Raw genomic sequence first — 17,167 nt, forward strand, 5'->3', positions numbered from 1 at the left:
TCTGTTTCCGTCAACCTGAGCTCGTTAAAAAAAACACACAAATACGGACAAGTTGAAAGCAGAGTATACGACAGAAGGCTCCGTCCGTTTTGATATACGTATCTAATGTTGATCTTAAATGAGCCGTTTGAAGCTCTGCCCTGATTGGGCGTCTGGCTGTAGCTTCATATTCACTGTTCACACGAGGAGTCGTATCAATCTCAATAATCCTCAGAAACAATTCAAATAAGCAGATTTCCCAAAATGTCAAACTTTCAGCGAGTCGACACAAGTCAGAAGTTTCAGTCAAATCCCTGAACTTGAATGGACACAACCTCTCAGCTCCTCTGCTCTTTGTTTCTTCGGCCTCGTCGTCGAACTCATTTGTTTTTGACTCGAAGGGATGTGAGAGGAGAATGTTCTTCAGTTGACCTTCGTCAGCTTCAACCTGCCTTCACGGCTCGAAATGCCCCCGAGCGGAGCCGTGATGGAGAACGTAAAGGTCGAGGCACCACAGAGAACCGTTCAAAATGTCACCGTGGCACCTGTGACTCTCAGGCTGTGTTTCTTCTGTTTCCTGGCATCGCCTCCGCTTCTCCGTCAGCTCTGGGTCCATCTTGTTCCACTGATGGAATGAATATGATCTCAGCTCCAGTTGAGTTGTTCAGGTCGTCCTGTGGAGCTGGTTTCTAGATTCCTCCTTCCATGTTCTTTACTTCTTTTGTGCGCAGTTATTTTGTTTACGTACCTTTCACTCTGGATTTTGTTTCCCTGGATGATTCGAGTTTGTCTCTGACTTTCTGCAGTGACGGGCTCTTTGTCCCAGTTCACTGCAGCACTCTCTCGTTTATCTGTCCTCAACACTATTGCCTTATAAACCTTGTATTTATGATGACTCATCTGTTATCCAGGCTCTCACATGGGTGTTCGTGTTATTATGGATTAACAGTTATGGGATGTTCAGGTGGTTTGACTCCAGCAGGTGTGTCTCTGTCTCTCAGGCTGTTTTACTGATATTCACTGATGATATGTTCCACTGCAGCTGTTTCAGAATTAATATTATTATTAGTGTTTTGACAGAACTTTCGATTCCCTGAAAGATTCTCCCGGTATTTCTGGACACAGGCAGTGAACCAGACTCACTTTTTGGTTTGTCATGTTAATGAGTTATGACTTCTGGAGAGGCAGAATAGATTAGTGTGTTTATTTTTAGTTGTCGTGACTTAGATCTGTGCCCGAGACAAATGGTGAAGGTCGGGGGGGGGGGGGCAAACGTGTTTTGACTTCCATTAAATTAACCAATGACAAGACGATGTCACTGTCCGCTGAGCGTGATGCAGTTCTCCACATCCACGAAAGTCAGAACTCATCATTTTTAATATCTTTGTCTTGAAATAATTTGTCTCTCGGCTCCTGCTGGTCGTCAGTTATCTGCATTTCAAGGATTCAAGGACTTTTATTTGTCACAAGGACAGAGACACACGGGGGAAAGGTGCTTGTTTCTGTTTCTGTGCAGACATAACAAAAGAGATCAACAATAAAAAGCATTAAATAGATTAATAAAATAAGGTCGTTCTCATGCAAATACATACACGTATATCTTTGATTTGACTTTATAGATTGTAAATAGGCTATAAAACATAATTAAATACTTAGTCTACCAGTGAACGTTAGTTAAATAGTAGTTAAACCAACACAGTATTACTGAATTATAGTCTGAAGGTTATAGCAAGTCTATAAAATCATCTCTCCTGCTGTTGTCGTGTTAGGAAGTAGCTTCTTCTTCTACTTTGTCCTCTCCCTGTTTACTTCCTGCTGTCCCTGGACTCTGCTGAGGCTCCACCCTGAAGAGCTCGGCTGGGCCCTGCTTCCTGGAGACGGGGGGGGGGCGACAGCGTGGGAAACGTAGTGTTATCTCAGTGTGACACGGAGCCGGCTGCTCTCGAGTCCAGAATTTACACAGTGTCAGATTTTGGAGAAGCTACAAAATAGACGTGTGACGCTGTTCTCATGATACCTGGAGGAATTTCAAACATGCTGTCGTCGGCCTTCAGGTTCATTTTCCAACATCGATGCAGTTTGACTTTAACCCTGGACACGGTGACTTCCCTTCAGCCCGTGTGTTTGCTCATGGTCAAGCTGGGATCATCCTTACAGAGTTTACACAGGCTAAGTGTATAGTGGGGGGTGTATGGAGCCGTGGTTTGTGGTCACGTTTCTGTGGCTAAAGGCAAATCTGTACTTTCTCTTCCTCTTTCTCCTCTTATCAGCTTCATCAGTTGTTTGGTGTCTCTGCACCACGTGTCCTCATCTCACTTTCTGACCGAGCCTCGTCCTGGTGGATCTGTGAGATGACTCTGGGTCTTGTTGACATCACAAGTTAACTTTGGTGAAAGTGTGACCATCTTTAAAAGGAAGGTTTGGAGCCAGAAAAGAGCTTTAAGTTAATACTTGATTAGCACATATCTTCCTTAATTTTGACCGAGACTCATGTAGGTTCCGTGGGTTTCTTCCACCATCACTGTCCCTCCCTCGTGTGACAAGACCAACAAGTGTCCACGTACCTGACTCTCCGACCGACCTGGGATGTGGAGCAATTAGCGCACGTCTGTGTGAACATACTGAAAAGATCGTGGTTCATTCACAAGACCGTGAGAGTGAGAGAGGAGCAACAGTCACAGTATCTGTAGCATCGCTCCTCTTGTTCGGTCCAGGTGGCTTCACTTGTCTCACACACACACACACACACACACACACACAGACACACAACTCTCCACTGTCTCTCTGTCACACTCACACACAAGTTAACCATCTCACTGAAACAGCCTGAATTCCACACACGCAAACACACACCTGCCCTCTGTACAACACAATGCACACACACACTCAAGGCCTGGACCCATATAAAAACGAAAGTCAAAGCTTTCCATGAGTGTTTTCACTGTTCGCTCCTTAATACGTTTAACGAGCTGACCTCAGGACAGTTTTACCACAGAACCATTAAGACCCGAGACAGAGTGAGAGGCAGAGCTGCTTTCGTTCAGGATTTATCAGAGGGGAGGACAAATTGTTACCATTTGGAACAGACACGTTTGCACAAGATGTTTTAAATCTCTTTCGCTTTGTTCGTGTTCCAGACGATTATAATAATGAGTTTATTCTGGAAGGGGGGGGTTGTACTCGCAGAGCAGGAGCTGCATATTACTCATGATTCTTTTCACCTGTCATGTTTTTTTTAAAGTTTTTCCAGGATTATGCTAAAGTCTACATTTATTAGTCGTGTACGGGTTAAAGGTGACAAAGTTCTGCTGAATGGAAACGATCATGTGTCCTCTTGAGATGTCGGGTTGAAGAAACACAAACGAATGAAAAGAGGCCTCTGACGCCGGGACCTTCACGGCCTGAATGTAAATGTTCACGTCACGGCAGCCTGATGATCACAGCTTCTTCAGCGGCTCGGGTCAAGTGTCCCCAATGAAAGGCCAGAGGATGGGATGGTGTGGAGGAGGGGAGGGGTCCTCCTGCTAATTGAGAGGTATCCATGGCAACAGGGGAAAAGCTGGGGGTTAAAATTAAGAGCCTGGTTACCGTGGTTATGTGTAGCTGCCTTGTGTTCGTGTGTGCTCTTCACATTCTTCATCGCCTCACTTTTTGTCTTCCTCCCGCCGCCTCGTCTTTTCCCATCAACTGACCTCATGGTCCGAGTGCTTTTCTTCTTCGTGTTCGTCTTTTTCAAAAACACTTAAGACATCCTGCTCTTTCGCCGCGGCACACACACACACACACACACACACACACACCACAGACAAAAGCAAATCGCTTGTGTCCAGAATATCTAAGTAACTACCGGGTGGATTAGGATGAAGGCTTGTTGTATCGTTCATGGTCCCCAGAGGATGAAGTCTGCTGAAGTCTGCTTGTACAAAGCTAGCATGCTGACAAACTAAACTCAGATGGTGCTGAATATGTTAGCACCGTCATTTATTCATTTATTCATTTTATTCGTTGATCCATTTAACAGGGACAGTGCACATTAGGTCACTTTAGGGTAAATTCCCCCGGAGTTAACTTGAAACTACAAAGTTTTTCAGTGTGGAATTTTTCATTTTTGGATAGTTCAGACTTTCAAACACCGCGAAACGAACATGAAAGAGAAGAGTTTCTGTGTTTTTATAGAAATTCGGGGACTTTCACGTCAGAAGATCAGAGTCTGGAGTTCACTTCTCTTTATTTCTGTTTTCTTCTTTTTCTGTCTTTCACTTTCAACTCCTGTCTCTTGTTTTTGTTCCTCTCGGACTTTGAGCTGTTATCCGTCCTTATCTCACCCTCTGTAGAAGTGCACTTGTGTTAACCTGTTGGAGTCACCCTCACTCTGCCCTTTATCTATATATTCCTGCTGCGTGTCACCAATTCATCTCAGTTAAAGTTCAATTTACCTTCCTTCCACTCAACAAATCGTCTTTTCTCTTGTGGTTTCTATGTCTCTCTCTCTCTCTCTGGCTCCTCCCGTCTCTTGCTCATTAACCTGTCATTATGTAAGACCCTGAGACCACAAGGGGGTTGGATGAGGCTTCTCTTTTCTCACGGGGTCATAAATCTGGCAAAGTCCGTCCCCTCCCTCCTTTCTCACCGTCGATCCCGTGCGGCTCCTCACTCTGACGTCCTGGGTGACAGCTCCTCCTCCTCCACCTCCTCCACCTCCTCCGTACATCAAGCTGTGTAGCAGGGAGGTTTTTGTTGTTTTTTCTCGGCATCTAAACGACCTAAATTAAGCAGTGATTTCAGTGTTGATGTGTCCATAAACTACGTGAGGTGACATGCTCTCAGTGAAGTCAACACACACACACACAAACGTGATCCTTGACCTTTACCCTGAGGAGGGCGCTGACCGGACAGTTGACCCTGAGGTCGTCACCACTGTTTTCATGCTGCTCCTGAGCCTGATGGTGAGAATCAGGGAGCGACAGGAAGAGGTCAGAGGTCACATGGCTTCCCTGCTTCCAGCCTTTAGGTCGGTTCATAAACCAACTCTGTCATGTCACATCAGCCATTGAACAGCTCCAGTAATTAGTTTAAATAACTTTGTACGGTGGACATTTGTTGTTACAGTCATGTCTTTAAAGGAAAAGACACAAACCATATGTGTTAAACAGACAAAACTGTGTGTGTGTGTGTGTGTGTGTGTGTGTGTGTGTGTGTGTGTGTGTGTGTGTGTGTGTGTGTGTGTGTGTGTGTGTGTGTGTGTGTGTGTGTGTGTGTGTGTGTGTGTGTGTGTGTGTGTGTGTGTGTGTGTGACCCAGAGAGAACCGAGCGTAGATGTTAATTTAAGTCTTTGTTCTTTACTTTTATTATGAGGGTGAGAGAGAGGACAGGGGTAATTGGGTTTTGTTTCCTGAACACAGGAGCTTTTGCACCGTGTGTGTGTGTGTTTGTGTGTGTTTCAGTTTGTTTGGGTGTGTTAGCTCAGAAACTTTTCCTCTTTTCTCAACCAAGTAGGAAACAGTCACTCTCTTGACGTTGTTGGACCCGTGCTGCAGCGTCAGGACCCAGTGTGACCTCGTCTGACTCCCAAAGTTTATTAAAGTCCGTTTCTCCTTCGCTCAGAAAACCTCTAACTTCCTGAAACGAAGCAAACCCCTCAGGTTTCAGGGAAGTGTCTTGACGTAATGTTTACATGGTGATAAGGGACGTAAACCTATTCTCACAGCGCCGACCTGTGTACGTCGAACACAGATTAGAGAGGAAGGAAGCTGTTATCTCTCTGGGAGCTCCCAGTTTAAAGCAGCGGTCTGGGAAACTACAGCTCTAATCTGACCTCCAGTCCGTCTCAACTCCCCCTTGTTTCATCACTTCATCTCCAATACTCTGCCCCCAGTAGTTTGTGCTTTGTGTGTATTTGTGTGCGACCACGACTCAACTCCGGTTAATCCATCCCTGTTAGTTCATCCGGGGGTCACACTCGTCTATATCCTCTCCTGTTTCATCCTCCTCTCCTGTCCTCTAATCGCTTAATGGCATCTCGGGGTATCGCTGTCTGTCTGTCTGACTGTCTGTCTGTGTGTCTGTCTGTCTGTGTGTCTGTCTGTGTGTCTCTGTGTGGGTGTCTCCTGGCTCTGCTCTTTGGAGCGGGTGCAGCGATCCGTTTAGTTCTCCTGTCAAAACACAAGTTACTTAACTGTCAGCAGTTACGGCACAAGGAGCTTTTCATGTCTTCACCCGACACTGAAGGAGACACAGCAGGAAACAGTGGACACTCTGCTCTCTGCTCAAAAGGTTCCTCAGTTAACTGTCTCCATGAATAAATAACGAAAACCAAATACATATAACTGTAAGACATGCACCTCGTTATGTTTATACATTTGCAGTTTATTAGAAAAAGCCTGTTTCTTTATTGAAGTCAACCGTTCACAGGTAAAGACGCTCGGCTCGTTCAGGACAGGAGAGCAAAGTCTCAAATAAAACCACGTCTCAGCTTTTTTATTTCTATCTTTCTGTAAATGGCTTTGGAATCTATACAACCCTTTAAAATCTCGGAGATAAAGACGATATCGTTTCTGCTCTTCAGTTAAGTGGAGTGTCAGTGAGGCCATGATGTCCAGCTCCCTGCTGTGTGATGATCCTCTCCCGAGTAACAGTCTGAGGCTTATGATGCCAAATCCATTTGTCTGGATGGAGCTGAACTGTGTGTGTGTGAATGTGTCACTGGCTATGTGCACAACAGTGTGTGTGTTTGTGTTGTTTCCCTGGTGGTAATTGTTGTTGCGCTGGTAACTCAACGGTTCAGTGTGTAGGATTTAAAGGTAAAAGCTCCTCTCCAGAGCCGGTGTTTGGGTTTGTCCGTTGATCATACACTAATGAAAACACTTATGAATATTATATTACGTTTCTGCCAGTGGATCCTCCAGACTCCTGCACACTGGGCCTTTTAATAACACCAGTGAATAGATGCAGACTCGACCAAAGTTTACAGACAACAGGATAAACAACAGTTTACTGCATCTGCATCCAGAGAGTGACACCGAACTTTGTTTCTGAGTTTTCAGCTGAATGAGTTTTATGCTGTAACGCTGCTCTGTATCTGGACCCAGACTGCCCCCTAACTGCAGAGTTCAGTACTGCAGCGGAGACGAGTTGGTCTCCAAAGTTTGGATGCATTTCAAAGTGGCTCCAACTTCCCCTGCAGACGATGTATCAACTATTTATTCATTGTTCTGCAAACAGTATTACATCTGCATCACTCTCACTGTTTCAGGATGCTAGAGGACGTTTCAGTGGCTGAACACTAGACATCCAGGTTCCTCTCTTTACTGTACAAGTATTTTCTTCCTCTCGTCTACATCCGCCTTGCTCCGCTCTCCCATTATGTCAGAAGCCTCCTGGTACTGTAGTCTGGACGTCGGGTCAGGACCCTGGCGGCCGGCTCAGTTTCCAGACAGGAAGTGTTCCTGCTGCAGTTTCTTTGGCGGAGGGGTGAGAGGTCACGCAGCTGCTGTGTCACGGTCACACCACACGCAGCTGGGTGCTGACTCTGAATAGATGTTTTACTCACAGATAGAAAACACAGAGTTACACAACAAGTCTTTATCTGAGTGAGCGGATTCCAAACAAGAGCGAATCTCTTCCAAAAACACTGATGTAGTTTCGTAATCAGTTACTGAAGCATTGAAGAACATTTGACCTCATTATGTCGGATAAAGAACAATATTCTTAACACATAAATACCCACGTTTTGTGAGGATCCTGCAGAGTTTATGATCGACAATAAGAAAGATGCTCGCACACGTGAAGCTGATGTCAAACGTGGAGGTCGTGGAGTTCAGTCACAGCAGACAGGAAGTGAACGGGTGACAGAGGAGGAGAGAAGGCCGTGATTTTTATTTTTGTCCCTACGCTGACGTTACGAGTCCAAGGTTAGAGGATTCATCACTCTGTCCCTTTTCCTCATCCTGCTCTCTCTCTCTCTCTCTCTCTCTCTCTCTCTCTCTCTCTCTCTCGCTCTCTCTCTCTCTCTCTCTCTCTCTCTCTCTCTCTCTCTCTCTCCTTCATCAACACATCTTCTTTCCTGTTTCCTCCTGCAGTTGGCATCACACGTATACACAGCTGTTAAATAGGTTTTAAATAGGGTGTTGTTTGAACGTTTTTTTGACATCTGTGCTTACACTAAAACAGTATTGTCCCGTGTGGTTGACGTGCCGCGTGTTTCCGTACGGTTTCTGGCTCTGATTGCATCGCTCGGTGTGCGTGAGGAGGGAGATGAGTTCGAGGCCGTAAACCCACGATCTACCTCATCGACAGGATGAAGGTTTGTGTGTCAGGGTGACCTTGGCCGTGTGTCCAGGCCGTCTGTGTAGAGGATGCTGACTGGGAGAACTGAGCTGTACTGGGGGGTTGGGTTGGGGGGGGTGGGGGGGAGCACGAGACAGGCTGCAGCATTAATCACACAATAGGAAGCAGCGTATAGACCAGAGGAATAATATAAGGAGAGATCCACATGATTTGATTCTATGTAAGAAGGTTTTTTTTGATAAAGGCAAAAGCAGAGACGGTGGAGACAGTGCACAGCAGTTACAAAGGGTGTGTGTGTGTGTGTCTTAGTGTGTCTGTGTGTGTGTGTCTCTCTGTGTGTGTGTGTGTGTGTGTCTGTGAGATTTCTCCCTCTGATATGTGAGTGAAACGACTCATTCACTCACCAACACAAACAGCTGATGCAAGAAGCTTTACAATAACTGCAGTTTCTCTCCTCCTCTCTCTTCCACCTCCCGTCTCATCCCTCCATCTTTCTTCTCCTTCTCACCCCCTCGTCGTGTTGTCGGCTCATAGTGTAGTCTGACATCACCCTCGGGCTTGGTTACACCCTGGTTGTATCTGAGTGTGTGTGTGTGTGTGTGTGTGTGTGTGGTAAAGTTTACAGACGCAGCATTTTCTACGTGTCGGGTTGGGGGACGGTGCTTGACATCGGACCCCCGACCTCTTGACACTAAGCGAACATGCACTCTGCACAGAGGCACGTGCACAGCAGCAGCCTCTAATTCAGCCGGAGTCACATGCTTTAAAGGAAATGCAGGAAACACGCTTTTAACGTGATGTGAATGAATTTAATGCTTAAAGGAAAAGTCTTTAAATTAAGAGAAACTGAATTCTAGGGTGTAGACTCAGACATAGATGTGGCTACGAGTAGAACATTAAAATATGAACTCTATTGAGGTTTAAAAAACTATTTGACAACACAATAGTTGAAGGGAGAGTAGATATTGTGGCTTTACTGTTTGTGGAAGGTGATAAAACACCACAGCTGACAAGTGGATCAATAAAACTGCTGTCGGACACTAGGCACAGTGTGTTCTCCGTGATGCTGCCGCTGGTTTGTGTAACACATGTTGGTCTCTTCTGCCCCACAGTGGCAGCAACACAGATGTGTGTAGTTGTTCGATTTGTCTCTTGTCACTTTTAACCCTGTTTCTCTGTTTGTCCTCTTAATTGTCTTAGTTAATTATCCTTTTATTTAAAATACAGCCCGATGTGGTCAAAGATATCTTTTGGTTTGTTCCGGGAGCTGTGTCCTGTTCTCTCTCTTTTGTTTCAGAGACAAATATTGGTATTTCACACAGAGGTCATCGTTGGCCAGAAAGGACTCTGGGTAATTTGGTTGTGTTGCATTGGGAAACAAGCAGCTGAGTCACAGTGATGGAAAACACTGGATCAACAGCTGGCGTCTGCATCACGTCTCCATTACCTCATGTGATCTGGTATTTGTGATTATCAGGAAGTGACTAACATGATAGAACCACCTTCCCCAATTAGCAGGGACTGTTTCAACACTGCTTCATAATTAGAGTGTCTTATTATATTATTGCGATAAACACATGTTACATACATAAATTAAAACGACCACGACAGTGAGTGACGCTTGGAGCTGAGGTTTTTTACCCCCCCCGCCCCGACAGGGATGAAATGTCACGTCGGTTTTTGTTGTGTATTGTTTTTGTCTGAGTGTTGCTAGAGGAGTAAAATGTCAGTGGATTACGTTTCAGAGCGGAGGTGATAACTCGTCTACACACACACACACACACACACACACACACACACACACACACACACACACACACACACACACACACACACACACACAGGACTCTCTGCAAGGTGAGACCCCCCCTGCCTTCGAGTCTGCAGCTTGAATCATGCTGAATCATGTCTGTGTCTAAAACACACACACACACACACACACACACACACACACAACAATGACTTTGGTTTAATGGCCCCCTCTGACACTTCTGAACACGTCGTCACAGTCGGCAATCGTTCAAAGATAGCCGTGAATAAATATCACAGACAGGATGCATTGCTCACTCATAGCAACAGAGATAAACAGACACACACACAGACACACACACACACACACACACACACACACACACACACACACACACACACACACACACACACACACCATCCACAAACTGCTGCCAACACATTGACATTACATTTTTATGCAAATGGCAATGGAGTTGGTGGGAAATGCATAAAAAGTATTGTATAAAATCATAAAAGGCTAAACTAGAAATACACCTGACATTCACAGGAAGATGAACATGAGGGTATTTCCCGTGTGGTGAGAGTGAGGCACACACACACACACACACACACACACACACACACACACAGACACAGACACAGACACACACTCCCATTTCCGTCTGTTTAGCCTCATTTAATTATTTTACCGGTTTTCTAACGGTGCACTGAGCAGCGGCTTCAGTCTGGTCGCTTGTTTCAGGGGATTGGAATTCACTGCCAGAGTGTCGGAGGGCGAGCGGGGTTGAAAGAGAGAGAGAGAAAGAGAGAGGGGGGGGGGTAAAGAGGGAGGGCATGTGAATGGAGAGAAGGACTTAGAAGTTTTTCAGCTGCAGTAGTTAATGTACTGAAAGAAGAGAGATGCTTCGGAAATTATAGTTTTAGAAATTACAGAGCGGTCTTGAGGGAAACGAGACGGATCTTTAAACCGACTGGAAAATCTCCCCATCATGGATGACGCCGGTTTTTAAGACTTTTACCTTGGAGCCAAAACTTTTTCTCCCGGTTTATACTTGTGGACTTTTCAGAAGTAGAGAACAGTTGCTCGTCCCGTGTGGAGATGGACTTTCTGACCGACCCTGCAGTTATCACTCCCATCCTGGTGGTGACCTTTCACATCCTGACAGCCGCTGGACTTTGGTTTTTCCGTCGCCGCCGTGCACCCACATTTCAACAAGGTAAACTAACCTCAGACGTTTCTCTCCTGCTGAAAAAAAGCGAAAGGATCGTCCACATCATTTGTTCCTCCTCGGTTTCCTTTCTCCTCTTCGGCTGTGACTTACCTCCGGGCAAAGAGGAGGGGACGATTGGACATCAGCTCCATGCGCTTCCTGTTTAAACCACACCCCTTGTGCGATGTCATTTATCGAACTGATAACTCTGTTCACAAGTCAGCTTCTTCCTTTCTATTGAGTCCATTTACCTCAGCATGCATGTGCGTGTGCAACCTTTAGCATGAGGCTGAAGCGTTGCCAGCATGTTGCAGCATCTATTTTAGTAAAAGTGGAATGTAAAGAGACTCGTGCTGCTGTGAAGAGCACGTTCACGCCTCCTGTTTCCAGCTCCTGTTACACCGAGACACCTTTTTAATGCTTTTTTGTGCTTCAGGATTTAATTCAAGTTTCTCATCTGCCTCTGCTCCGTGAGTCAGTGCAGCCGAATCTTCCATATTTGGCTCTTTGTAGAGAGAGGCTGTTGCATTTCATGGGCCTTTGACTCACGTTGTCACATTCATGTAATTCAACCTGCAGACTACAGAGTGTGTGTCTGTGTGTGTCTGTGTGTGTGTGTGTGTGTGTGTGTTTATGACATCATACTCTTCACTAAACAACGAGCTGCTGTGCTGCCAGTAAGCTGCTCAGTCCAGTCATGGGTCTCATTATTCAAAGCTAATGGTAAACACTCAGTTTTGCAGAATTAAACAGATTCCAGGTGGTTTTTTTTAGTTCGATGCATATGATGAAATGTGTTATTTAGTTCTTTTTGCGACTGTAAAAGTTCTGCAAAGTTTAAAAAGTCGGGATGGAGCCTTAAAGAGACAGACAGGATATAAACCTGAATATGTCTCCTTTAAACCCTGATACAAATATCCAGTGTGTAACTCTGTAAAAGTGCCCGTGTACTGTGTTTATTATCTAAACTACTTTGACCTGGTGTCTATTCCGACCTTTTAAACTTGTGCCCAGTAGCTGTTGGTGATCTGCGGAGCTTGTGTTGGTTCAGCTCCGTCTCTCACTGGAAAGAGCGGAGCCCAGTTCCATGATGAGTCATCACAGGTGGAGGAGGCATCTGGTCCCTGACACGTGTGTTTTAATCTGATCTGAGTGCAGCGACCGGGCATCGGACTCGCCAGGGGAGAAATAACTGACGTGACGTAACAGTGCAGATCAATGAGGCCGATCGATAGAGAGAGAGAGGGCAGCAGATGTTGACAGAGGGAAGTGGCCAGTGATGGAGTCGTGTTGATAAAGTGTTAGAGGAACGTAAACGAGTTGAATGGGAGCAGAAATGAAAGAGAAGACAAATAATTAATACTGTACATGTTGTCCACTGGTCACATGAGGGTGCTGTGCCCATTATACTTTACTCCAGGATGCTTGCTGTAGCTCATATTTAAATCTTTTGGGGTGTTTCCATTACTTTAACATGTAACCTCATGTCCTCTGGTTGATTTAAATACTGTAGGTGTGTGTCTCATAATGAGTGAATGGTTTTAGAGACGTGTCCATGTGACTGATTCTGAGACCGGATTTCACTAACGTGTCAAACTTTCGTGTTTACTTGCTTGTTTGATCTCGTCTCTTAGTTGCAGACGAGCAGGTGATGTTTAACACAGCCGCAGTGTGAGTGTGTGAGACTAAGTGTGTGTGTGTGTGTGTGTGTGTGTGTGTGTGTGTGTGTGTGTGTGTGAGAGTGAGTGACACTGTGGTCTTATTTTTTCTTGTCACAGGAAACACGCTGGGAGACCAAGCTTGACGGGGTGTGTAGCTTTATGCAATGAATGTGGTAAAAAAAATCTACACATGTAGAATAAGGTGGTTTTCACTTGAACAGTTATAACTACTAAACTTTAAATTAAACGTTTAACACTTTTGGATTATGAGTCTGTTTGAGAGCAAGATTACACAAAAGCATCTGAACAGATTATCATGACAGTTGGTGGAAGGAAGTTGTATCAGGAGAGGAAGAGCTGATTCAATATCTTTTCACCGACTTGAACATTGTGACACTTTTTTGGACATTTTCACCGTTTTTCTCGGTGATAAATTCTTGGATGTTGATGGAAAACCTTCAATATTCAGGGGGTGATGTATGTGAGGCTGTGAGATGTGGTGCAGCATGTTTGAATGTCAGGGAACCGTCAGGTGTGTCACTGTCCTGCAGGTGGGCAGGTTGAATCTGATCTTAATCCGATGACGGGGGTTGCAACCTACTGGACAGATGGTGAGCGAGTAACTGGGACGTGTTGGCTACGAGCAGGGGAAAGAGAAAGTCTGGATATGTGAGGTTTAAAAGAGGGATTTATGGAACAAATTAAAATGTTGTCTCCTTTACAAACGTTTAGTTTTCAGTGTTTGTAGCAGTGAGGGAAAAACGAGAGAATGAAATGAAAACGAAAGACGAATGAAGGCTGGTGCCGTCCTCCGAGTGTCACCAGAGAGGGGGGGGGCATAAACCCCGGGAGTCTCTCTGACTGAAAGAGAAACTCAAAGTGAAAGGAAAAGAGGAAAGATGATGATGGACCAGCAGAGGAAAAGAAGGACAGAGAAACATCCCTCCCGCATCCTGGATTTTAATTGAATCACACGAGGAGGAAACCAGAAGACCGGAAGACGGGGCCGAAGAAAGGGAGAGCGAGAGAGATTAGAAGTGATAACGGGAGGGAAGGAGGGAGCGAGGGAGCGAGGGAAGGAGGGAGCGAGGGAGCGAGGGATAAGCACGTATGTCTGGTATTAGAGGAGTAAGCTCCGTCTGGTATTTTTAGTGTTGACGGTCTCTTTGAAATGGAAAGAAAGGAGACCGTGGAAGAGGAGAGGAGAGGAAGAATCTGAAGGCAGGAGGGAGCAGAGAAGAGGAGGACGGAGAAGAAGGAGGGATGGAGAGGAAGGAGTGACGCTGCCTGTGGACGGAGGAAGAGGAGGAGCTTGTGTTGCTCTGCCTCAGTTTGTTGTGGCTGCATCGTGTGAGTCACTGTCTCTTACCTGGTCAGGTGTGTGTGTGTGTGTGCCTGGTCACATGACCTCTCCAGGACTTACTCTTTGACTCCGTGGCCACAGCTTTTACTTTGTGCTGACTCATTGTGGCCACACCGCTTGATATTGACTGTTTATTTTAAAGAGACGACAGTGCAGAAATTATTCAGAGCTGCGTTGGCGTGGTCATGGAGCTATTTGGAGAGAAGAATGGAAATCTGCTACAAGCCTGTTGTCCGTCCTCTCTCCTCCTCATCACACACAGAGACACATCCGCTCTCATGACATGAACGACTCTTGTGATGCTTTAAGAAAAGTCCAGCAGTCGATTCTCAGCCTCAGCTTCGGTCTCGTCCTCTGTTTTCTTTAGAAAGCAGCAGATCTAATATCGCTGGGAGCACCTGCTTTTTTCTTTTGTGCATAAGAAACCTTGGAAGTGTGCGTTCACCTCTTCAGGAAAATAAATGTGAGTAAAAGGAGTCAAAGGATAAGAAACCGAGATACCAGCTCTAGTAGAAGTGTGTGCGTGTTTGCATAGCGCTGCAGAGCAAGCTTTTCTTAGAGTCGTCTAAAGAAGAAGTGGATTACATAATCATAAACAAACGGACATGGCCTCGATCTTTATATCTTACAGAGAATATCTCAACGCGCCTCAGTTCCTCCTGCACATCAGCACTTCCTCCTTTTCCGCTCTGTGACAAGAAAAAGGAAAAAACTGCCTCAAACCGTGGATTTACTCGTCATCAACGCACGGTCCCTCCGGGGGCAGTGAACCAGAAACAGAGCTGGGGTCAATGTCAGCAAGGAGAGCTGCTTACCTACGCAGAGCGAGAGCGAACCACTGCAGACAGAAAGCAGATAAACAGTGCAGCAGCTCTGCAGAGCCGCCGTCAGCTGCTGCCTGAGCACAGAGCGTCGGCTGGGGCCTGGAAACCGAGGGCGAGCCAGCAAGTGACACAGAGAGAGAGAGAGAGAGGGAGGGAGAGAGAGAGGAAGTGCACCACTGACTGGTGAGTTTGAAGAAGTGAGGCGAGGAGGGAGGAAGCAGCGAGGGAGGGAGGGAGGGAGGCCGTCCTTCTTGGAACGAGGAGGGAGGAGCTTCCTCTGACTTTGACACACACACGTGTGAGAGCTGCTGCTGCTGGGAGAGAGAGAGAGAGAGAGGAGGCCGGTGGAGAGAGGCCGACATGGCAGCGATCGAGGAGAGAGGGAACCAGCAGAGAGAGAAGAGACCCCTCTAACTGGTAGTACTGGCCAGCGTCCTCCTGGTGGCTCACGTCCTGGATACGTGGAGACAGCAGGGGACGTCTCTCCTCTACTATAATAACCAGGGTGTTGGATTATGAGCCATTATCAAAAGAAGGTGTGATCCCAGGAGGAGGACACAGAGGTGGACTATGTGGCCTGACTACAGGAGTGAATGTCATCTCAATGCTCACCTGTACTCGCTCATGTGCTGTGCAGGTCAGTGTCTGAACAATGTGTGTCTGTGTGTGTGTACAGTAGTGTTCACGCTTGTTGTGTACATGCTGCCGGTGTGTGGAGCGCCTCATGTCAACACGTGCTCCACTGTGTGTTTGAACAGTTCCTATTGGTGCACATACTGGTGACAACAGTTATTCTAAATGTGGTCTCCATTAATCATTGTGGGTGTCGGGGCAAAGAGACTGAGAGACATCGGTCCAAGTGTGTGTGTGGGATGTGCACGTCTTAACAATGGCCTCCTCTGTAGATGAATGAATGAAGCTGTCACTCTCTGCAGCTGTCACTCACACATTCCTCCTGTCACGTCCCCAGTTTTTCCCATTTTAGATTTGTAACTCTAATTGCTACATTCAGATAAACACGACAACAAGTCCTCACAGGTAAATCATTAACAGTCTGACCGATACAGGTGTGTGTGGGTGTGTGTGTCTGTGGGTGTGTGTGTGGGTGTGTGCGACCTAATAACAAGTCCAAGCCTGAGTATTTCCTCTGGGTTAACTAGCTCAGCTACCCGGGCCGGTTTGGGAAGCAAGGCGTGTTGCAGCGGTGAAAATATTTAGCAAGAGCATGTTGAAATATCTGTTCTCTGCCAGGGGGCTTGTCCTCTGTGTAAACCCCTTAGTGTGTCACCCTGTGTGTGTGTGTGTGTGTGTGTGTTGTGTGTTATGCAGTGCTGAGATTGACCTGGAGTTTTATCCAGTCCAGATTTTTCACCCACTAAATCCTAAATCGAATTTCCTCTGTGGAAATCCTCTCAACTTTCGGAGCTCGACAGTTGCAGGTGTTGTGTGGAAATCTGTCAGAGTGTGTGTGTGTGTGTGTGTGTCAGCTTCTGTGTGCGTCTGTGTGTGTGTGTGTGTGTGTGTGTGTGAGAAAGTAAAAGAGAGATAACAGAGTCTGAAGGAGGAAGTGATACCGTTGATACACTCGGCTTCGCTCCCTCATGGCGTCACCATGGCAGCTGATAAACAACAGGCGGGAGGGGATGTACCTGCTGCACGCCGGCTTCTGATTGGCTGAATCTGGAGGGAAAATCCTGTCTGGTGTTGATATGAGAAAACTCGTCACTTAACATTAACAGACAAAATCTAATAATATACTTTGATTATATAATATTTAATATATGTATTAAATAACTTCAGGGAATGTTATGTAATTTATGGCGGCAGAATAATGACCTTTTCTAAAATTAGTAAAATGGGACCAGAGTCATGAAGAGTTTTGGCCGTTTATTCATTTGGTCGTGAGAAATTGTTCATATGTATTTTTAAACCGTTGCTGAAAATGTTTTCAATTTAAAAAAGTATGTTTGCTGAATTGAGTTGAAATGATTAGTTGATTTAATAAACGGTCAGACGACAGTTTAATCATCAATTAAATGATGAGAGAAAAAATGCAAATATCACATTAATGAACCAATTAATGGAAAAGTA

General features: G+C 45.7%; 1 protein-coding gene across 33 annotated transcripts in view; it reads left to right on the forward strand.

The window, feature by feature from the left end:
- The window catches only part of LOC118124678 (microtubule-actin cross-linking factor 1), a 174,444-nt gene that overhangs the window by 49,320 nt on the left and 107,957 nt on the right, over positions 1-17,167 (forward strand). For 2 of the 33 annotated variants that reach the window (XM_047344274.1, XM_047344283.1), the window contains exon 1: positions 10,884-11,234. The exons of 30 other annotated variants lie outside the window; for them this stretch is intronic. In XM_047344274.1, coding sequence (XP_047200230.1) covers positions 11,117-11,234 — 118 coding nt within the window. In that variant the 5' untranslated portion in view covers positions 10,884-11,116. Of the gene's footprint in view, positions 1-10,883; positions 11,235-15,400; positions 15,714-17,167 lie in introns of those variants that run through there. One more of the 33 variants, XM_047344281.1, reaches the window with a different exon arrangement.

Source organism: Hippoglossus stenolepis, chromosome 17 (genome assembly GCF_022539355.2).
Source record: "Hippoglossus stenolepis isolate QCI-W04-F060 chromosome 17, HSTE1.2, whole genome shotgun sequence".
Lineage (NCBI taxonomy): Eukaryota > Metazoa > Chordata > Actinopteri > Pleuronectiformes > Pleuronectidae > Hippoglossus > Hippoglossus stenolepis.